Source organism: Chrysemys picta, chromosome 2, assembly GCF_011386835.1.
Source record: "Chrysemys picta bellii isolate R12L10 chromosome 2, ASM1138683v2, whole genome shotgun sequence".
In the NCBI taxonomy this organism is placed as follows: Eukaryota; Metazoa; Chordata; order Testudines; family Emydidae; genus Chrysemys; species Chrysemys picta.
The window spans coordinates 148,254,902-148,276,852 of record NC_088792.1 but is presented as its reverse complement, the minus strand read 5'-3'; the positions used below and the strand labels follow the sequence as shown (position 1 = coordinate 148,276,852).

Sequence of the window (21,951 nt, the reverse complement as noted above, 5' to 3'; positions counted from 1 at the left end):
GCCACAAGGCAAGTCAGTTAAACACGCTTGTGAGTCTGGAGTCCTGTCCCACATGTGGGCCCAGCATTAGAGAGGGCATTGCAGCATGGTGCAGGCTGGAGAACTGCCCCAGCCACTCCTGCAGCCAGCCCAACAGGCTGGTACTGCAGAAGAAATGGGGAAACTGAGGCACTCAGGGCATGGCATACAGCAACTTTCCAGCAGAGCCGGACCCACATCCTGTGCTCCAACCCCCACCCCACAAATTCCTTGACAGAGGGGGCATTGCTCAGTGCAGGGGAGGGAGAGCTCATGTGGACAGGTAGCTGGCCTGCCGCTAACCCCACCCCGCAGGCAGTGCACAGGGAACAGCCCCAGGCTTAGAAACAAGGCGCTTTATTGGGAGAAAAGGGTTAAGACCATTGAGACAGAAGCCATCCCGCCCGCCCCCAGTGATCAGACAGCCCCCCCACGCTCCACCTAATGACCCCAGCCTGGCCAGCTCCTCCCCCGAGGTAGCTCAGCGTTGAGCAAGTCTGTCCCCAGCACCACAATGAGTCCATGGTAGAGCCAGGCATGGAATTCAGGAGTCCTGACCCCAGGCTGCTTCTCTAACCACTAGCCCCCACTCCCCTCCCAGAGCTGGGGAGAGAACCCAGGAGTCCTGGCTCCCAGCCCCATGCTCTACTCCCCAACCTGTTAACACACTTTTCCCATTTATTGCGGGCAGTAGGTGCTGGCACAGAGCCAGGCTGTGGGGCAACTTCCTGCTGCCCAAGCTCAGTTCTCCCCGGGACAGACAGCCTGGCCGAGCCGTGGGCAGCGTGGGGCTCAGGCTCTGTGGTGCTGTGGGCCCAGGTCTGATGCTCACCAGGCCTTTTCACTCGAGGGTCTCGGGCTGTGAGCAGGGGCCTGGTCCCCCTTGCATGAGCACTGCTGCCCAGCAGAAGCGGGAGGACCCAAGGGCATGTGCCTATCCCAGGATGCACTGAGCGATCAAGCTGAGATTATGGGGGGAGGGAATCCCTCGTCTGCAATGTGTCCTTGGGCCGTCCCCCCTAGGGTCAGAGCTCAGCCCGCTCTGGCTCCTTCTGCACCCCCTCCGTCCCCGCTGCACCCGCCTCCTGTTGCATGTTGGCGTAGGCCACCTCCCGTGCCAGGTGCTCCAGGGACGGGCGCCCCAGCGCCAGGTTCCTGAGCGAAATCCAGGTCATCAGGAAGCTGTGAGGGGAGAGAAAGAGCAAGGGCTGGAGATGGGCCCAAAGGATCATCTTGGGGGGGGCAGATCCGGGGGTGTTCAGCTCAGATGGGGGGTGGTTCACGGGACTGGGGTAGAGGGAGCAGGGAAGGTACGGCAGCTGGGGTGTCATGGCTCGTGTGGATGGGGGGCCTGGCTCATGGCTGGGAGGAGGTGGGTGCAGTGGTGGGGGCCTGGCAGGGCGTCCGGCGGTGAGAGGCTGGCCTGTGGGTGGAAGGAGGTGGGTGCAGTGGCGGCAGGGCAGTGGGGGGCCTGGTGTGTGGAGGGAATAGTGCCGGGTGCTGTACGGCGCCGGCGGGCTGGTGCATGACCAAGTGCTCACCTCCGGCGGAACAGGAAGTACTTCCTGGCAGCGAAGCGCTGCAGCCGCTCCCCGAGCGTGGCATTTCGCCGTCTCTGCAGCTCCTCCAATCGCTGCTGGCGCTGCACGAAGGCCTGGACGACGGGATCAGTCTGCATGGCATCCCCCAGGGCACCATCTAGGATGGGCTGCAGCTCTGGGGGCAGGGGCTCCGTCTCTGCACCGGGGGAGAGGGGGCAGGCATGAGATGGCGTCTCACCCCCAGGGGCCTGTACGCCACAGGAAAAGGGAGACGCCCGGGGAGCCCCATGACAGGGACACAGCCACTGGTGCCCAGCGGGAGGGATCTCTGCCCGCTACTCCCCCCAGCAGGGCTCCAAGGGGTCTGGGCTCAGGGCAGTGCTGGTCCCAGCAGCCAGGAGCTAGGCTAAGGGGCAGGGCCCCAGAGACTCACCGCTGCCGTTCTGCACCTTGTCCCGCAGCTCCTGCAGCTGGGTCAGGTTCCGCTCCAGGGCCACGTCTGTGGTGTTGACATAGATGTACATGTAGCAGGAGGGCTCTGGCGACACCGTGTGCACCTTGTGGTACTCGCCTGGGGGCAGCTGGGACACGGGGGGGTCAGTAAGTGGCAGCAGGCCAAGCGGGCTGAGAACCAGCCAACTCTCTGCCCTTGCCAGACGTGCTGAGCCAGAACACAGCTCCCAGCTGGGGGGAGGATCCCCCACCCCCAGATCTGAAACCAGGACCCTCGGGCCCAGTCCCCATGGCCCCCCAGCATATCCAGCAGACCTGGGCTGAGAACCAGCCAGCCACCCTGCATGGCTCTTCTCCTGCCAGGCAGGGACACAGGCCGGGCTCCACCCCTGCCCCCCAAGCCCAGCCCTCACCTGCATCCTGTCCCCTTCCTGCAGCGTGTAGTTCCTCTGCTCCTTGATGATCTCCACCACAACCTCCCCCTTCAGCAGCTGCAGGCTCGTGTTGCCCAGGTCCTCACTCACAAAGTTCTCCAGGTGCAGGCCTGGGGGTATAGGAGGGGACATAAAGGATGGTGAGCGCAGCCCCACTGGGACCCACTCCCGCACCATCTGGCCACAGGACACACCCGTGACCCACACTGGCAGCATCTGGAGCTCTGCTCCACTCTAGCAGCAGCTTCTCAGGAGAGGATAACAGCCTCCTACAGCCACCTGGCAATGGAGTAGCTCCTTTAGGTCAAGCTGCAGCGACTGAGGTTTGTGCTCTGAAGGTGCCAGGTTCCAACCCTGCTGCTGAGGCAGGGGGGCTGTCCTATTAGTAACAGGAGCCCCCCAAAGGAATGGGCTGCAGGTAGATACCTGGGAAATCAGCGATGAAAACCACCTCGGTCTGGTTGTCCAGTGAGCTCTCGATCTCCTGCAACTTTGCCCTCCAGGGGGACAGGTTGACCAGCAGCGGCTTCAGCCATGGAGTGTGGGAGAAGGGAGACCACTCGGCCCGCACGATGTCCACCTGCGGGTCGAAGAGCCTGGCCGGCGAGAGGGACCCGATGAGTGCGCCGGAGGCTGGGCCAGCAGGATGCTCCGGTACCCGGCTCCCTGACTGGTTTGTCTCCCCCGGGGCAGTGGGCAGCTGGCCCCAGGGTCATTGCAGGACAGAAGGGGTATCAAGTCCCTGAGGTGCCAGCTGCCAGATTGGGTGTGTGATGGGACCCAACGCACCCTGTGCTGGGGGCATGGCACTGCGACGGCCCCCCTCCCCCCACACACACTGGTTCTATGCAGTGCTACCCAGCAGCCCCTCCCACTACTCCGTCCTCTCCCTGCTGGGGGACATCCATAGGCTGGGCATGGGGCTGGCTGGGCTGGGGCCAGCGCAGGGCAGGTAGGACCTCCTTCCCCCGCACTTGCCTCTGCTGGAAGCGGTCGTTGATGGAGACCCAGATGTCGAAGTAGATCTCAGGCTGCGAGACGTTGTAGTTGTGTAGCAGGCGGCTCAGGCAGGTGGCGTACTGCTTCAGCATGTCAGCGTGGTCCTTCCAGCGCCGGCTCTGGGTGAACACCTGCCCGGACACGCCCACTGAGCCAGGCGCCAGCCAGCCAGCCAGCCCTGGGATCCCCAGCCCCCCACAAGTTAGGAGATTTCCATCCCCACGAGCTTCTGCCTCTGAGCCAGCTCTGACCTCCCCACCCCATAGGTTCAGAGGGAGACCAGCCCTCTGCGTAAGGCACAGGGTTGGGGGTCAGGACTCCTGGGTCCCAGCTCTGCAGCTGACTCCCGGGGGGGGGACTATGGGCAAGTCCCTTCCCTGCTCAGTGCCTCAGTTTCCTCACTTGTAACAGGACAAGGAAATTCAGTCATGTCTGCGAGGCTCAGACAGTCCAGCAGAGAAGGCAGCTCAGCCGCCGAGGGACAGAGTCATGCTTGAGCGCAGGGCTGGGAGAGCCCCGGCAGAGACCCTCCCCCATATTTCACTCCATGGGAATTTAAAGAAACCAATAACGCCCCCTTTTGGCTCCCAGCCCCAGATACAGTCGCATCCCAGCGCAGGGGGCTCTGGCTGGGACACAAGGGCAGGGAACCACACACTGACAAGCAGAGTTTGGTAAGATGAGTCAACAGGACTCCTGGGTTCTATCCAGGGCTCAGTGAGGGGAGTGGGGTCTAGTGGTTAGAGCTGGGGGGTGCTGGGAGCCAGGACTCCTGGGTTCTATCCAGGGCTCAGGTAGGGGAGTGGGGTCTGGTGGGAGCCAGGACACCAGGGTTCTAGCCCTGGCTCTGTAACAGATTTCCCCTGTAACCTTCAGTCAAAAAGCTCCCCACGCCTCAGTTTCCCCATCCATACAACAGGGATGGCCTGGGCCTGCCTTTGTTTAGTGCCCTGAGACCCTCAGATAGGAGCCCCATTGTCTGTGCTAATTAATATTGTTAACGACCATTAATGTCCACCTCCTCTGGGGCACCAAGCACAGCCAGGCCACAGTGAGGGCGCCGGACACAGATAGCCAGACTGGTTGTCCAGTCCCCTTCGCTGCGCAGAGAAGGAAACTGAGGCAGGGAGCGGGGCAGGGATGCCTCAGGGAGTCAGTGGCGGCAATAGAACCCAGGGGTCCTGGCTCTGCCCCAGAGCGCGACGGGGTCTCTTACCCCAGGGTTGAGGTAGCCCAGCTCCCCGGTCACACCATCCCGGTAGGTGATCTTCACGTGCTGGTGGGAGCGGGAATGGACCATCATGTCCCACGAGTAGCCGTACAGCCCCTTGGTCCAGTTGTTGTAGCCCTGGGGGAAGGGGCAGCACATCAGGGGGAGCATGGGGGGATAGGGAGCACGTCGGGGGAAGCGGGGGGGACAGGAAGCATGGGGGGGATAGGGAGCACATTGGGAGGGTGTGTGGGGGGGGAATAGGGAGCACAGGTGGGGAGCGATAGGGACCACGTTGGGGGGCTGTGGGGGGACGGGACAGGGACCACGTCGGGAGGAGCATCGGGGATCCCTGAACCCAGAATCCGATCGGGTTCAAGCCGCTTTCCCAGAGAGCTGGTTTGTGCTGTTGTTTTGCTGGGTAGTCGGGGATCTGGCTGCTGTTACCCACCTGGCAGCCCCAGCTGTGGGACCATGGCCACCCCGCTGGGTCTGTGCAGCTCACATGGGCCACTGGTCACCAGGTGGACACCCAGCTCCTAGGGGCAGTCACCCCAGCTGGGAGGGTCAGGCTGGCCAGCCACAAAGCTAGCTCCCTCCCTGGGAGCCAGGCATCAGCCAGGGCAGCACAATCGCTGCCGGGCCAGGGGTCCCGGCTTGTCCCCCCCGGCTGAGCGACGCCCACTGAGGAGCAGCACCCCAGCACCCCTCCCAGTGCTGCCCTCCGCTATCCCCCAGCTCCTCCCCTCCCCACAGCTCCCCCCAGAGCCCTGCGCAGCGCAGCCCCAGCCGCGGGGGCCCCTACCTGGGTGATGAAATGGGAGTAGGGCAGGAAGAGCTGCTCCAGCACGTACAGCACGGTGAAGAGGGCACCCAGCTTCTGGCGCAGCCCCGGCCCTCGCTCCCCCCTGCCCCGGCCCTTGCGCTCAGACCCCCTGTACACGCACGCCTCGCTGGGCTGCGGCGGCTCCATGGAGGGCAGGAGCCTTCGGAGACAGGCCGGGAACCTGGCACCCAGGCGGCGCGGCCAGTCCGGGGAGCAGAACAAGGGGCTGGTGGCAAGCATGGTGTAGGAGAACATGCCTGTGGGGAGAACCGAGCCATCAGCCAGGGAGTTCCCTTCCCTTCGGGCAAGGCAAGGGGCACTGGCTGGGCTGGAGGACGGCAGCTGTGGGGTTAGAGCAGCTATGGGGGGCCAGGACTCCTGGGTTCTATGCCCAGTGCTGGGAGGGGAGGCTGGGAGCGAGGACTCCATTCCCAGCTCTGGGAGAGGGATGTGGTCACGGGAGGGTTGGGAGCAGAACTTCTGGGTTCTCTCCCCAGTGCTGGGGGGAGGCGTCGAGTGGGTTAGAGGGAGAGGCTGGGAGCCAGGACTCCTGGGTTCTCTCCCCAGTGCTGGGAGGGGAGCGGGGGTCGAGTGGGTTAGAGCGGAGGGGCTGGGGCCAGGACTCCTGGGTTCTCTCCCCAGTGCTGGGAGGGGGATGTGGGCTTGGGGGGGGGGGGAGCAGGACTCCTGGGTTCCGTCCCCACACCAGCCCCCTTACCGATGCTGAAGAGCTGCGAGTTCATGCAGTGGAAGTAGGAGACGAAGATGAGCGCTGCCGGGCGGGTGGCGTCGAAGAACAGCAGGTAACCAGCCGTCAGGTCCAGCACCAGGCCTCCACCATGCACCACCAGCAGGCTGGTCATCTCCTCAGACAGCACCAGCCTGGGGAGCACGCAGGAGGTTAGGGTTAGGCTCATCCCCTGCCCTGATGAGAGAGCCTTCTCCCCTGCAGCCACCTGCAGGTCGTCTGCCCCCCCGGACCGCCCGTGTTCTCTGCCCCACAGCAGCACCAAGCCCTGTATCCGAGCAGCCCCTGGGGATGCAGGGCTGGTAATGCCACAGCCCCTTCATGGCACTGACTGGTGGCTGGGGGGCAATGGCTGCCCTGGCTGGGTTAGGGAGGGAAATACAGGCCCCAGCCCCCTCCCCCTCCAGCTCCCCCCAGCCTGAACTTCCAGGGCTCCTTCCCTCTCCCTAGGTCCCCTTCACTTTGTAACAGCCATTTGGATCCCAGCCCTGAGCCTTCGAGACCCCAGATGTCAGGGCAGATTGTCCTGTGTTTGAACCCTTGGTGCAAAGACTTGGGGCCATCTATCTCCCAGCACCCAACTCTCCCCACCACCATGGTCTGCCCAGCATGGCAGGGGTCTAGCATACAGGGGGGTCACGCCCGGCGACACAGGGCAGTCAGACATCCCCACGTCACCCAGCGCCCAGTAAGTGACCCCGCCCTGTCCGGAGCATGGGCAAACCCAGAGGAGCCAACCAGCCTCCCTTGGTGCCAGCTGGGGGATTTCAGTGCAGGGGCCTGTTGTGTTCGTGTGCAGGTGACTTGTCGTGAGCCCTTGTGTTTCACGCGTGAGCTCCCAGCTCAGGCCGAGCAGCCATGGTGGGGGGGGGGCGGGGGGTGTCCCCACGCAGGCACTGGCCAAGCTGGGCGATCGGTGTTAGCGCCTGGCCGACTACCCCCAGTGCCAACGTCTGCTGTGGCAGCGCCCCAGCGGGCCGATGAACCCAGAGCTCACCCTGCCCCCGGGGCAGCCCCCGTCACCCCAACACTCACTTGAAGGGGTCGAAGAGCCAGTGGCGGGACAACGACCCCATGGAGTAGCCTTCCACCCAGTCAGCGTCCAGCTTCTTGATGCCCGCAATGAAGTAGACGATGAAGATCTGGGTGACACAAAGCGCCCGTGAGCAACCCCAGCCAGCCCCGGGGCTGGCCAGTGCCTGGCTCCCAGCACAGCCAGCACCAGGCAGAAAGCGACGACCGACGAGCGCAGGCCCCGGGAGCTCACACACAGAGAAAGGGCCCCATTAACAGGTGAGGGGGATAATCTCTGCCTGCACCTCTGTTACCGGGGTCTCAAAGCACCTCGGTATTGTTATCCCTCCCCCACAGGTGGAGAAACTGAGGCAGAGAGGGGCCAGGATAGGCCCAAGATCACAGTGAGTCAACAGAAAAGGTGGGAATAGAACCCAGGAGTCCTGGCTCCCAGCCTGTCCCGCTCTAACCCACCAGCCCCCACTCCCCTCCCAGAGCCGGGGAGAGAACCCAGGAGTCCTGGCTCCTAGCTCCCACACCCAGGCCATCCCCCTCTCCCAATCCATCACAGAGCCCTGAGATTTGGGGGGTGGGGGGAGAGTCCTGCTGCCCTCACCCTCCCAGGCAAAAAGAAGAACAGGAGTACTTGTGGCACCTTAGAGACTAACAAATTTATTAGAGCATAAGCTTTCGTGGACTACAGCCCACTTCTTCGGATGCATATAGAATGGAACATATAATGAGGAGATATATATACACACATACAGAGAGCATAAACAGGTGGGAGTTGTCTTACCAACTCTGAGAGGCCAATTAATTAATGCATCCGAAGAAGTGGGCTGTAGTCCACGAAAGCTTATGCTCTAATAAATTTGTTAGTCTCTAAGGTGCCACAAGTACTCCTGTTCTTCTTTTTGCGGATACAGACTAACAGGGCTGTTACTCTGAAACCTCCCAGGCAGTGACGTGCTCTGTGCGCTGCTGCCCCCGAGTGACCAACCCAAGGGACTGCACCAGCATTCTCCACCCTTCAGAAGCATGGCCAAGGGGCCCATTTCTCCGGCATGGCACGGCCAGCCCCAGCAGGGGTCCTGATTGACACTCAGGGCAGAGGGCATTAGTGGGAGTTGGCGGAGCGGGGGGGCTGGCTCCTTGCCGGGGACTCGACAGAGGGGCCCAGGGCAGTGCTCCCCTGCAGGGCAGAGCAAGGCAACGGGGGTGTGGGTGGAGGGAGGCTGCCTGTGGACACCCTCCGCCCATACCTGCATGCGCAGCACCGTGTAGTTCCACAGGGGCACGTGAGCGTTCCTCTTCCGCGGGTGCCGGAGCCCATCGATGGACCTGGGGGAAGGAGCTGCTGTCAGGGCGCGACCATGCCAGCACAGGGAGCGGTGTAGCCACAGCTGCCCCCTCCCCCGCAGGCACCATGGTAGTTATGCCACAGCCTGGCTAATGCAGGCTGGGCAGCGGCTCTCAGCTGGGCTCCAAGGGAAGCGCTCCAGCCCCCTCCCCAGCAGGTCCCCGCCCACAGCTCCGGGGCTGCTCTGCCAGCCCTGCGCTAGCCAGGGTCAGACTATCTGAGCACAGTGGTCCCGTCTGGCTCGGGGATCTGGCTTTGCTGCAGGTCAGGTGCCATTTCTAGGCTAGGGAAGCTGAGCCCGTAAGTGATGTAGAAGGGCCCAGGCAGGGCTGGGGATGTGGGGCTGGGTTGGGTTTCATCGGGGAGCTGCAGTTTATTTGTGGCAATGTGGCTTGGCGTTTGTGCCCAGCCATGCAACTGGGCAATGCAAAGCAGATGCGGGTGGTGCTCAGATTGCAAGGTTTCCCCTTGGGCAGAATGGGGGGTTCGGGTATAAAGATTTGGGGCCCGATCCCCATTGACCTGTCCTGCAGCTCCAGGAGAGGGGCACCAACATGACACCAGAGTGACAGCGGTGCCTCGCCTTTGGGCTCTACCCTGCCCCTTGGCATGAGGCCTGGCTCACAGAAACTGAGCCCGACGGCTGTTCGCAATGTGTATTCGTCAGTAGCGTGGCCGATCTCCACCCTGCTGTCACGCAGAGTTTGCGGCTGGAGGAAGTTGGTTTGGTTTTGCAGGTGGCTGCGTTACCTCACCGCGCCGTCGCACACAAGACGGATCATGGAGACTCACGCGTGACAGAGCTACCAGCGTGAGGGCGTCTCGGCAGGGCTCCTGCACTAGGAAATGCAGCCTACATCCCAGCCAGCTCATACGCCATGTGAATAGAACGGCTCCAGGCACCAACAGCCTGCGCCGGGCGCTGCGCCAAGATGGAGCTGGTCTCATTCTCCAGGAGGGGAAAGAGCCTTTGGACCTGGGAAGGGGCCCCCCACTTCTTCGGGCATCAGGGCTCCTGGGGCCTGGCCACAGCCCTGGCTGGCGCCCCGCTCTGCGTTCAGCTGGGGGACCCAGGAGTCCCAGCCAGGGCCCCCACGATCAGCAGCAGTGTCAGCGCCCAGCAGGCAGACAGGGTCCTGGGTTTGGCGGGGGGGCCGAGGTGGGGATCCAAGGGGAGAAAGGGCTGAGTCAGAGCCGGTTTCAAGATCCCCGACCCCCAGCCCCTCCCTGCCACTTGCTCTGCCCCCACCTCCCCGACATGCACCCCCTGCCTGCCCCACCCTACCAGTAGCGGTTGGCGTCCATGAGGGTGAGCTGGAAGCCGAGGAGGCCGTAGAGGTAGGAGTGGTTGTTCCAGGACGTCTTGTCCAAGAAGAAGACGTACCAATAGGGCAGCATGAAGAGCAGGCAGCTCAGCCGGTAGCAGCAGCCCAGCATGATCCCCAGGGCACCTGGGACGGGTGGGAGGGATTCAGCAGGGGCCAGGGATCTCCCCTCCTCCCCAGGGCTCCCCAGCCTGGACCCCATGTTGCCAGCACCATCCTAGGGTTCCCTAGGGAGGTGGTGGAATCTCCTTCCTTAGAGGTTTTTAAGGTCAGGCTTGACAAAGCCCTGGCTGGGATGATTTAGTTGGGGATTGGTCCTGCTTTGAGCAGGGGGTTGGACTAGATGCCTCCTGAGGTCCCTTCCAACCCTGATGTTCTATTCTATGATCTTGCTGGCCATGGCTCTGAGCCTGTCCCTGCAAGGGGCCTGGCCCAGCCTGGGGAGCAGTATAGGGCACAGGGCCACCAGCTAGCAGAGCAGCCCTGGCATGCCTGTGTCTGGGATGGTCCTGGCAAGCCCCTGCCCCCACATGGGGCATGAGCCCCAATCTCAAACCGGTCAGGGCCCCTCAGACACTGCAGCCCCCAATCTCCCCAGCCCAGCCCATGACCCCCTGATCCCTCAGCACCCTCCTGTGACGCTCTGTACCTCGGGGGAACACCCTACACCCCCATGTTCATCTTTGTAAAATGATTGTGTGGTATCCAATGGAAAGTTTGTCATGTCAGGTGTCTTCGGAAGGCTCATGATACACTGAGCATTGCTGTTACAGTGATGTTATAGGTTGTCATTTCATGTATATAGTTATAAGGCTGAAAATGTATCCTCATGGCTTAAAGCAGTGGCTCTCAAACTTTTGTGCTGGTGACCCCTTTCACATAGCAAGCCTCTGAATGCGACCCCCCCTTAAAAATTAAAAACACTTTTTTATATATTTAACACCATTATAAATGCTGGAGGTTTGATGTGAAGGTTGACAGTTCACGACCCCCCACGTAATCACCTCACGACTCCCAGTTTGAGAACCCCTGGCTTAAAGCAACCCCAGGCAAAAACTTTCCAAGAGCAGAGAGGCAGTTCACACCTCATCAGGGCATGGATGGGACAAACCCAGCCCAGCCTCACAGGAACAAAGGACACTGGCCTAGGCAGCAACAAAGGATTTGTTAGAGACCCTAGAGAGAGTCACCCCCTTCCTTTGGGCAGTTTGGGACTGCGATGAGGTGATGCTCACCTGACTCTGAGGTGGGGGGGGGCAAAGCCAAGAGGAAACAAAGGACATGATAAAAGTGAGAGACCTTTGCCATGTTCTCTCTCTTCCACCTCCATCTACAGACACCACCACCAAGCAACTGAAACATTGGTCAAAGGGAAGAGCCTCACTGAAAAGTAACCAGCCAGCCTGTGGGGAGAAGCATCTAAGTTTGTGAGGACACTGAAAGTGTTAAGATCAGCTTAGAATGCGTTTGGCTTTTATTTCATTTGACCAAATCCGACTTGTTATGCTCGGACTTGTAATCACTTAAATCTACCTTTGTAGTTAATAAATCTGTTTGTTCTACCTGAAGCAATGTGCTTGGTTTGCAGTGTGTCAGAGACTCCCCTTGGGATAACAAGCCTGGTATATATCAATTTCTTTGTTAAATTGATGAACTCATATAAGCTTGCAGCGTCCATGGGGCATAACTGGGCACTGCAAGACGGAGGTTCCTAGGGTTGTGTCTGGGACCGGAGATATTGGCTAGTGTCATTCGGTTGCAAGTAGCTGGGAACAGCTTACATGCCAGAGGCTGTGTGTGACCAGCCCAGGAGTGGGGGGGTCTCTCAGCAGAGCAGGGTAAGACTGGCTCCCAGAGTCGAGGATTGGGGTGACCTAGCAGATCACTGGTCCAGACAACACCAGGGGAACGTCACAGTGGCCCAGCGAGCAGGTTGTATGCGCGGCTTGTTACTCCAAGTGAAATTCACACTTTAAGCATTGATATTTGAGATTTTAAGTGAATCTTAAGTGCAGTGGCTAAGGTCACAGTTTTGTTATTTTCTATTTGTTTATTCCCGGAAAGGGAAATAGGGACAGAAAAGCAGGAACATGAGTGAAAGCAGTGAAGCGACTGCGAAGTTGGAGCTTTTTAGTCTGCAGAACAAGAGCGGGAGTACCAGAGATTATTGCAACTGAAAGAATTGGAGATAAAGGAAAAAGAAAAAGAGGCTGCACACAGAAGGGCCATGGAAGAAAAAAAGAGAGAGCGAAAATACCAACTGGACCTGCTAGAGAAGCAGAACCAGAACTCCCCAACGACTCCCATCACTCCAAAAATCCACAAATGGGAACATTTATGTCCTGCATACAGTGAGGACGATGATATTGCTGAATATCTGAGTACCTTTGAAAGGCTGTGTGTAATACATGAAATCCCTGATGATAAGAGAGTTCCTACCCTGATTGCGAAATTAACTGGCAAAGCTCGAAATGTAGTCAGTGGAATGCCTATTGAAGATGCTTTAGTCTATTGTAAATTTAAAGATACTGTTTTGCGAAGTTTTCAGATTACCCCTGAAACATAGAGTTACATTTAGGAATCTGAAGAGGGCTATTGGGATGAGTAATGGGGAATATGTAACCAAATGATCGATTTGTTGGGGAAATGGGTGCAGGGTCAGGAGGCGGCAAGTTTTGAGGGAATGTTGGATCTTGTTGCTCAAGAGCATTTCATAAGCATATTAAGGCTGATGTAAAGCAGTGTCTATGGGACAAAGATATAAAGTCTGTGGAGGAGATGGATTTTTTAGCTGATGCCTTCGAACAGAATCAGGCGTCTATTGAGGGCAGGCCACAGAAAGAGGGGTTTAAAACTAGTGGAAAGGGAGGATCCCATTTTGCCCCTGGGAAGAGAGAACACGGTTGGGAGCCTAAACATACTCTTACCCCAAAACCATTCCTCTAATGGTAACTCTCATCCCAAATCTCCTGTAAAAGCAGAAGAGCCCAGGTGTTATCAATGTAATTCCACTAATCACCTGAGGAATAGATGCCCTGTGCTAGGAGGAAGCAGGCAACCAATAGCTCAGGTTAGTTCTGCCATCCTCAACACAGAAACCCCCCAGGCAATTGAAACCTATCGTATTGGTTCTGTGACGTAGCCTCTGCAGAACCAGATGTGGAGCATGTTTCGGCTGTCCAAATTAAAGGCAGGGAATGCTTGGGGCAGAGGGATACAGGGGCCCAGATCTCTCTGGTTAAGCAGAGTGTGGTTCCAAAGGCCAGTATAAGATCTCTCTCCTGCCACCCATCTCCACCCTCTGACAAACAGAGGCTAGGGACACCATTCCTTACCCATCCTGGCTAATAGCCATTAATGGACTTAACCTCCATGAATTTATCTAGTTCTCTTTTAAACCCTGTTATAGTCCTAGCCTTCACAACCTCCTCAGGCAAGGAGTTCCATAAGTTGACTGTGCGCTGTGTGAAGAAGAACTTCCTTTTATTTGTTTTAAACCTGCTGCCCGTTAATTTCATTTGGTGGCCCCTAGTTCTTATATTATGGGAACAAGTAAATAACTTTTCCTTATTCACTTTCTCCACATCACTCATGATTTTATATACCTCGATCATATCCCCCCTTAGTCTCCTCTTTTCCAAGCTGAAAAGTCCTAGCCTCTTTAATCTCTCCTCATATGGGACCCGTTCCAAACCCCTTTTCTGAACTTTTTCTAATGCCAATATATCTTTTTTGAGATGAGGAGACCACATCTGTACGCAGTATTCAAGATGTGGGCGTACCATGGATTTATAGAAGGGCAATAAGATATTCTCCGTCTTATTCTCTATCCCTTTTTTAGTTATTCCTAACATCCTGTTTGCTTTTTTGACTGCTGCTGCACACTGCGTGGACGTCTTCAGAGAACTATCCACGATGACTCCAAGATCTCTTTCCTGATTAGTTGTAGCTAAATTAGCCCCCATCATATTGTATGTATAGTTGGGTTTTTTTTTCCCATTGTGCATCACTTTATATTTATCCACATTAAATTTCATTTGTCATTTTGTTGCCCAATCACTTAGTTTTGTGAGATCTTTTTGAAGTTCTTCACAATCTGCTTTGGTCTTAACTATCTTGAGCAGTTTAGGATCATCTGCAAACTTTGCCACTTCACTGTTTACCCCTGGGCGAGAGCAGATTCCTTGTACCATTAGCTAAAATCCATGTGGTGTGGGAAGGTTTGGAAAGTGTTTTGACTGTGGGGGTGATGGAACACCTCCTAGTCGACCTGCTCCTGGGTAATGATTTTTACCGTGTAGCTCAGGTTAAAGTATTTGCCTGCAGCAGGAGGGAGTGTTATGCTGGGACCCCCGAGGGAAAGGGTACGGTCTCAGGAACTGCTGAGAGAATGGGAAAGAGTCTCCTTGATTTTTCTGCAGCAGGGAGTAGCCACATGCTTCCAGGTGGGAGGGTGGTTGAGACCAACTCCTGCACTGCAGCTGGAGGCAACACCACATCGGGAAGGGAGGGGGGTGTAATGCCGCCCAGGGAGAGAACTGTCCAGGTTGTTAGCTGCCGGCAGGTCGCGGCTGAACCAGAGATAAACCCGGCTCTAGGGAGCAGAGAGAAATGTGTCCCAGGCGAGAGCCCAGAGAAGGGGCAGGGGATCTCAGAAACCACTAAAGTGGATGAGGATTCCTGTGACTCTGTAACACAGGGAAGCAGTGTGCTTCCAAGTGTGGGAGGGGCTGAGACTAGCTCCTTTTCAGCAGAAGGCAACATGCCCTCAGGCGCAGGAGAGGGGTTGTCAGGGATTAAGGAAACTGTCCCAGTTGTTAGCTGGCAGAGTTCTGCAGCTAAATAAAAGATAAAACCCTCCCTAGGGAGCACAGAGAAATGTGTCTTAGGAGGGGGCCCAGAGGAGGAAACTGGGGAAGGAATAGTGGGGGTACAGGAATGTCTCTACACTAGTCACTTGGGGCAGAATGCCCAGGACACTAGGAGGATGGCTGGGTCAGCATCTGTGGACCCAGGCACTCAGCCTGTGACCCAGGTTTTGAGAGGGAACTGTGTGACTGACCTCCTGGGGGGGAGCAGTCACACAGCTGATTTCTCGGGGACAGACAAAGGGGTGGCGGAGGTACCCCAATCCAGGTTCCCATTTTTCAGGATGCTATTTCTGAGAAGTTTTTGGAAAGTAACTGTGTCTCTTTACATCAAGATGCAGCTCCAACGCCTGTGACAGCAGGTTTCAGTGTTAGCCGTGTTAGCCTGTATCAGCAAAAAGAACGAGGAGTCCTTGTGGCACCTTAGAGACTAAAACATTTATTTGGGCATAAGCTTTCATGGGCTAAAACCCACTTCATCGGATGCATGGAGTGGAAAATACAGTAGGAAGATATATAACAGTACATGTTAGTACATGTTCGTTGGTAAGGCAACTCCCATCTTTTCATGTACTCTTATATATCTTATACATTTGTTAGTCTTTAAGGTGCCACAAGAACTCCTTGTTGTTTTTGTAACAGCAGAGGAGTTGAGACCAGGAAATGGCCAGGGGATAGTCTGTCAGAATACAGATGACCCAACTCACAGAACGGGGGTGCTTTCCCCCAGGCTGGTGAGACACAGGGAGCAGTTATGGGGGAGCTGCTGTGAAAGGGTGAATCTGATCAAAGGGTAAACACACCTAGTCCAGGGAGCACAGATCACAGCCCTCTAGGGGGCAGGGAAGGACCCAGTGCTGGGAGGGGGAAACACCAGGTAACCCCAAAGGGGAGCTGGATTTCCTACATATGTACAGTCCTGGGGTTGGGAGACCGCTCCCCAAAGGGTCAGTCAATGTGCAGGATCCCCCTGGACCCTTATCTTGCCAGACCCTGAGATATCAAAATGCCAGAAACATTATTAAATTAAGAACCAACACAGAGGGGAACCCTGGAGGGAAGGAAAAGCCAGTGACTGATTACATAGGAGAGAGTCAAAGGACACCCTGGGAAATGAACAAACTAACCTCAAACTAGAGTACGTGAACAGAAAGCATGCTCCATCTGTGATAAAAAATTTTGGTATTAATGTTAAGTTTTGGGGATAAGAATTTTGACATGGATGTTAAACCTTATGATAATGCTACTTTTCAATAAGCACCTGTAAACAGGTTTAAAGCTTATCACAGCAGAGATACCATAAAAAAACCTGGTTTGCTGTGTGTGAATGGGGAAACTGAGGCACACTGCCACATGGCCTTAATGGCTGGTTGCCAAGAGAACCATAACAACAAACTGCCTTCGAGCTAGTCAGTGACTAACCCTCTTGCAGTAAACTAAGAGGGGAGGGGTGACACCCTGCACCTCCATGTTCATCCTTGTAAAATGATTGTGTGGCATACAATGCAAAGTTTGTCATTTCGGGTGTCTTTGGAAGGCTCATGATGCACTGAGCAGTGTTGTTAAAGTGATGTTGTAGGTTATAATCTCATGTATATAGTTATGAGGATGAAAATGTGTCTTCAAGGCTTAAAACAAGCCCAGGCAAAAACTCTCCAAGAGCAGAGGGGCAGTTCACACCTCATCGGGGCATGTATGGGACAAACCCAGCCCAGCCACACAGGAACAAAGGACACTGGCCTAGGCAGCAACAAAGGATTTGTTGGACTCTTGAGTGAGTCACCCCCCACCTTCCTTTGATCAGTCTGGGACTGCGATGAGGTGATGCTCACCTGACTCTGAAGGGGTGGGGGGGCAAAGCCATGAGGGAAGAAAGGACACGATAAAAGAGAGAGACCTTTGCCATGTTCTCTCTCTTCCACCTCCATCTACAGACACCACCACCAAGCAACTGAAGCGCTGATCAAAGAGGAGAGCCTGACTGAAAAGTAACCAGCCAGCCTGTGGTGAGAAGCATCTAAGTTTGTAAGGACAATGAAAGTGTTAAGATCAGCTTAGAATGAGTTTTGCTTTTATTTCATTTGACCAAATCTGACTTGTTGTGCTTGGACTTAAAATCACTTAAATCTACCTTTATGGTTAATAAATCTGTTTGTTTATTCTACCGGAAGCAGTGCATTCGGTTTGAAGCGTGTCAGAGACTCCCCTTGGGATAACAAGCCTGGTACAGATCAATTTCTTTGTTAAATTGACGAACTCATATAAGCTTGCAGCGTCCAGCGGGCATAACTGGGCACTGCAAGACGGAGGTTCCTAGGGTTGCGTCTTGGAACAGAGATATTGACTAGTGTCATTCGGTGCAAAGAGCTGGGAGCAGCTTACATGCCAGAGGCTGTGTGTGACCAGCCCAGGAGTGGGGGGGGTCTCACAGCAGAGCAGGGTAAGGCTGGCTCCCAGAGTCAAGGATTGGAGTGACCTAGCAGATCACCGGTCCAGACAACACCAGAGGGGAACGTCACACTCCCATATCTCCCAATTCCTCCAGCCCCCCTCGATTCCCCCAGCCCAACCCGCAGTGCCCAGTCCCGGCCCTGTGCCCTCACCCAGCAGCATGACTGCGTAGAGCAGGTACATCCAGTCCAGCGGCAGGGGCTCCAGGAAGTTGATGAGGGGGAAGCGACAGACCTCCAGCCCGTCCAGGTACTTATGGTCCAGATAGCTCAGGCCGCGCTCCTGAGGGATGTCCAGGGCCATCAGCAACCCTGAGACACGGGCAGAGGCAGCGTCAGTCATGGGGAGGGTCCCCCTGACCGCCCCTCGATCTCTCATGTCCAGCCCAGAGCTAACTGGGCCCCCCAGGCTCAGCCAGTCCCAGAGGCAGAGCACGGATTGGGGCCAGCAGCCCTTGCAGTTGGGCACTGCCCTGCTGTCCACCTGGCCCAGTCCGGGCACAGGAGCCCGGCGACGAGGCAGCCACACGGAAGCTGTGCCGGGAGCCACCCCCACCCCACCAAGCACCCGCCCGACAGCAAATACCCGCATGGGGATCCCACCCCCCTGGTGGCTCAGTGCAGCTGAGCACAGGCAGGGAAATTGAGCCACAGCAAGGGGATGGGACTTGCCATAGGGCACTCTCAGGAACCCAGGCGTCCTGTCTCCCCACAGGGCTGACCTTACTGGCTATAGCAGCCCAGCAGGGATCCTGCTATCCTGCCCCGGGCTGGCAGTAAGGGCCAGAGGGACTCGCCCACCCCGGGAGGCAGCCCCAGGTCTGGCCCAGAGAGCAGATTGGAGACCCAGCCTCTGCAGGGAGCCTCCTTGGAACCCCGGGGGTCCAGTGGGGCCACTAAGGACCGGGAGAGGCTGTCATAGGCAGTAGGAGCCATGTCATGTGAACACAGCACTTGTGAAAGGTGCCAGGCCTGAGGGGAAACGGACTTGCCCAGGGTAAGGCAGCAGGGCTGGGCAGAGAACCCAGGAGTCTTGGCTACCAACTCCCCCACTCCCACTCTAACCCACTTCCCTCCTGGAGCTGGGGACAGAACCCAGAAGTCCTGGCTCCCAGCCCTCTCCCTAGCACCATGCTAGGACAGTGGGGTCAGCCTGGACTCCGAGAGGACAGCACCCCGACTGAGCCCCCTTTTCCAAAAAGCTCTCCCATCCAAGTGCTGACTCAGCCCATCCCTACTTCACAGCATGGCCCCAGGACCCTCCTCATCCGAGTCCAGGAGCCCCCCCCGTAGGGAGACCCCCACCCCCCACAGCATGGAGAGTTTAACCCCTTCCCCAGCAGGCTCATCGCAAACCACGCGGACACAGCTACCCACCCTGGCACGAGGCTGTGGGGCCTGGGCTGGCCATTGCTTCTGGATCCCTAGGCTGAGCCCTGGGGGCAGGGGGAAGATGTCTTGCACTGCCCCACCATGGGATAGCTAGAGTCAGGGGGCTGGGGAGACCCCATTGTCCAAGCACTGGGGGGCCAGAGGGGAGGGCACCCCTCGGATCTCACTGGAAGCAGGGCTGGGACCACCACATCTGCTCCCTCCTGACCATTGGGGCCTCCCCTCCCCCGCACTCTGAGGCCAAAGTCCCTCCCCACCTCCACAAGCAGAGGACAATGGCCCTAACCACATTGCAAAACCAGCCCGGCCCAGGGCTGGAAGCAGGGATTGGACCCACTCCCAACAGCCGGCCAGTGGAACCAGCTGGCAGCCAGACAGTGACAGTGACAGTGGCAGGGCAGGGTAGGGTGGGTGGGACAGGATGTGGGGAGCCTGTGGCTAGCTGGGGGGCGTCAGAGGTTCTGGACAGGGCCTGCAGAAGCACCACGTGGGCGCTCTCAAACCGCAGCCTGGTCAGTGGGGGCTGGGTAACCCAGGGATGGATTCCTCTGTACGGACCTGCTAAGCAGGGACAGCACTGGGCCCGGAGACAGGCCAGGGGATGAGGGACTCCTGCACTTCTCCACTCCTGTACCCCATGCAGCACAAGGAGCAGTGAGAGCAAAGTCCCAGGACTCCTGGGTCGTCTCCCCAGCTCTGCTCTCCCTCTAGCAGTTCTGTACCTCAGTTTCCCTCCCATAAACGGGGAGAACAACACTGACCCCCCCTGGAGTGGCCCGAGATTAGGAGGCTGGGCTTGAGGGAGGGGAAATAAACTGAGCACCAACTGCCTGAGCATTCAAGGGAGGTTAGAGCTCCCCGGGGACACAGGACATTTTCTGAGGTGCCCTCTCACCAGTCGGGTTCCCCAGAGGAGCAGAGATCCCAAGGGCACGTGCCCTGCCCAGGGCACTCACCGAACAGGAAGCGGAAGACGCCCAGGGAGGCCGGGTCCGTGGGTCTGTTGAGCAGGCAGACGAAGCGATGCCAGCTGGACACATCAGCCCATTCGAAGCCCAGCAGGCGCTTGGCCCAACTGCTGCTCTGCTGTGTGGGCTCCGGCGGCCCCCGCACCTCCTCACGCCGCCTCCGGCCGGGCAAGGACTCTGACAGCAGGGCAGCTGCAAACCAACAGGGGCATGGGGGGGGGGGAGAGACAGGACAGGTCACTTCATTCTTTGGGGGGCAGGAGGTTCTTAGCATCCTAGACAGCATCACAGTGCGGGCTCTAGACGCCAGTCCCCCAACAGCGCCCCTCACTCCCGACCCGCAGCCCCGTTACCCCAGCCCCGGGCCCCCACCCAGCTCTGCGGTGCCCCTCACTCCCGACCCGCAGCCCCGTTACCCCAGCCCCGGGCCCCCACCCAGCTCTGCGGTGCCCCTCACTCCCGACCCGCAGCCCCGGGCAGACTGAGAACCAGGCGGGACCCAGCTGCCTGCCCCGGGCCGGGCCGGGCCTCTTCACGGGCCGCGGGGCGGGTGTCGCGGGCGGGGGGGGGGGGCTGCAGCGCCCGGCGGGAACCCAGGAGTCCGGCTGCGAGCCCCGGTACCTGCCGCGCGGCCCCGCTGCGGCTCCATCTCCGCGCGACTCCCAGCGCCCCGCCCCGGTTGCTAGGAGACGCTCCAGCGCGAGCCCCTTGGCCGCAGACACGTCACCAGCGCGGCGGCCGCAAAGTGGTGGGCGGGGGAGTGTCGCAAGCGCGGGGTGGGCGGCGGCGCTTTCCGGCAGCCCCGAGGGGCCGCTCGGGGGGGTCCCCTATCCACTCCCAGCGCTGAGTCGGGCGGAACCCAGGCGTCCAGGGTCCCATCCTACTCCGCCTCCTCCCGCTGCGCGGCCCCTCCCCCCGCGGGCCCTGTCCCGGACGCCTGGGTTCTCCCGCTTCGAGACAGCCCCGCGCTCGGGGTCCTGGCGCCCCCGGGACCCCCCAGGCTCGGTCCCACCCTGAGCTCCGAGTCCGGGGCGGCTTTAATTGGCCTGGGGACCGACCGCTCCACGTGGCCTCTGCGCGGCTGGCCGGGCCCTGCTGGCCGCCTGGGCGGGGTGGTGGGTGAACGGCGCTGGAGAGACGGGCAGGCCGGGGCCGGGGGTGCGAGGCTGGGGCTGGGACCCGCTTATGCTGCTGCTGCTCCTCGGCCGGCAGACTCGGGTCCCTGCCCAGTAACGGCCTTACGCCGGCTTGGGTAACAGGCCGGCCTCTTATCGCGAGTAACTCCTGAGATAAGGAGACAGTCGTTAAGAGTGGGGCCCTAATCAGATTGTCCCCCTGCTTCCGTGACAGGCACCAGGCGGAGCTAGTGTGGGGGCTGGGGGAAGACTCCTTGGGGGGCAGGAGTGCTGGGTTCTGTTACCAGCCCGGGGAGGGGAGTGGGGTCTACTGGTTAGAGCTGGCGGGGCGGCTCCTGGGTTTTACCAGCTCTGGGAGTGGGGTTCTGTGCCTGGCTCTGGGAAGGGAGTGTGATATAGGGCTTAGAGCAGGGGCTTGGGGGCTCAAACCTAATAAAACCCTCCTGGGTTCTGTTCTTGACTCATTGTGTGACTCTGGCCTTTCCCCTCTCAATGCCTCAGTTTCCCCTGCTGTAGAATGGGGTTGATGAGACTGACCCCTCCTCTTGGCGGGGGGCGGGCAGGAGGCCCTTCATGTTGATAAATCTCATTGGGATCCTGCAGGAAAGGGCCAGGTACCAGCACTGCTGCTTTGGGTCACCGAACACAGAGTCGTAAACCAACACAGACTTTTAATACCGACAATTACCCAGGGCTGGAAAGCTGTAAACAGAGGCTGCTGGGGGTGCGGCCTGCAGAACCACCGACCACACGTCTCCCTCCCACCCAACTGCCTTTCTCATCTGCATTTCCATCCTGCCAGCAGGGGGCGACACGGCCTGGTCTTTGCTTTGCTCCCCATCCCTGTAGAAACCCCAACACCTTTTGCTCCCACTGCAGAGCTCGGCCAGGTGCAGCCTGGCTGGTTCTTCAAGCTCGTCCACTTTGAAGGGAAGAGGCAAATATTTATACGTAATGTTACATTCTCTGTGGCTCCGACCTGAGGGGGAGGAGGCAGAAAGGACCAGCTTGGTGGGGGCACGGGGACAGAGAGATCTCCCCAACGTTTCCCACAGCTGCGGCTTTTGCTACAAAACAAAATCCAGACTCCATGTTCTCGGTATGAAGAAAACTTTTCCCTGGTGACCCTGAGGAAAACTGCCTGAGTTTGCAGAGAGCCTGAGCCAATCGCTCGGAGATGAAGGATTTGCCCCGGGGGTAACCAGTGCA

The 21,951-nt window shown here is 58.3% G+C and overlaps 1 protein-coding gene across 2 annotated transcripts; it reads right to left on the bottom strand.

Moving 5' to 3' along the window:
- Positions 1-362: 362 nt before the first annotated feature.
- On the bottom strand, positions 363-20,384 carry GGCX (gamma-glutamyl carboxylase). 2 transcript variants are annotated; one of them, XM_005279247.4, is made up of 15 exons: positions 20,228-20,384; positions 19,595-19,798; positions 17,400-17,558; positions 9,889-10,054; positions 8,506-8,584; positions 7,265-7,371; positions 6,200-6,363; positions 5,461-5,738; positions 4,662-4,793; positions 3,425-3,576; positions 2,873-3,042; positions 2,426-2,556; positions 1,993-2,140; positions 1,560-1,755; positions 363-1,200 (listed from the first exon to the last, which is right to left on the bottom strand). In XM_005279247.4, exons 1-15 carry the CDS (start codon positions 20,253-20,255, stop codon positions 1,044-1,046), a joined length of 2,271 nt encoding a protein of 756 aa, XP_005279304.1. In that variant the 5' UTR covers positions 20,256-20,384; the 3' UTR covers positions 363-1,043. The 2 variants fall into 2 exon arrangements, with proteins under 2 accessions (XP_005279304.1, XP_065440374.1); XM_065584302.1 differs by having other exon boundaries at positions 19,595-19,816; positions 20,228-20,310.
- Positions 20,385-21,951: the final 1,567 nt, after the last annotated feature.

Coding starts and splice junctions, on each gene's coding strand:
- GGCX (XM_065584302.1), bottom strand. CDS start 20,255: ATGGAGCCGCAGCGGGGCCGCGCGGCAG. Junction 19,817..20,227: donor GCAGCGGGGCCGCGCGGCAG/GTACCGGGGCTC, acceptor CCCCCCCCCCAT/GCCCCTGTTGGTTTGCAGCT. Junction 1,756..1,992: donor CAAGGTGCAGAACGGCAGCG/GTGAGTCTCTGG, acceptor CCCCCGGTGCAG/AGACGGAGCCCCTGCCCCCA.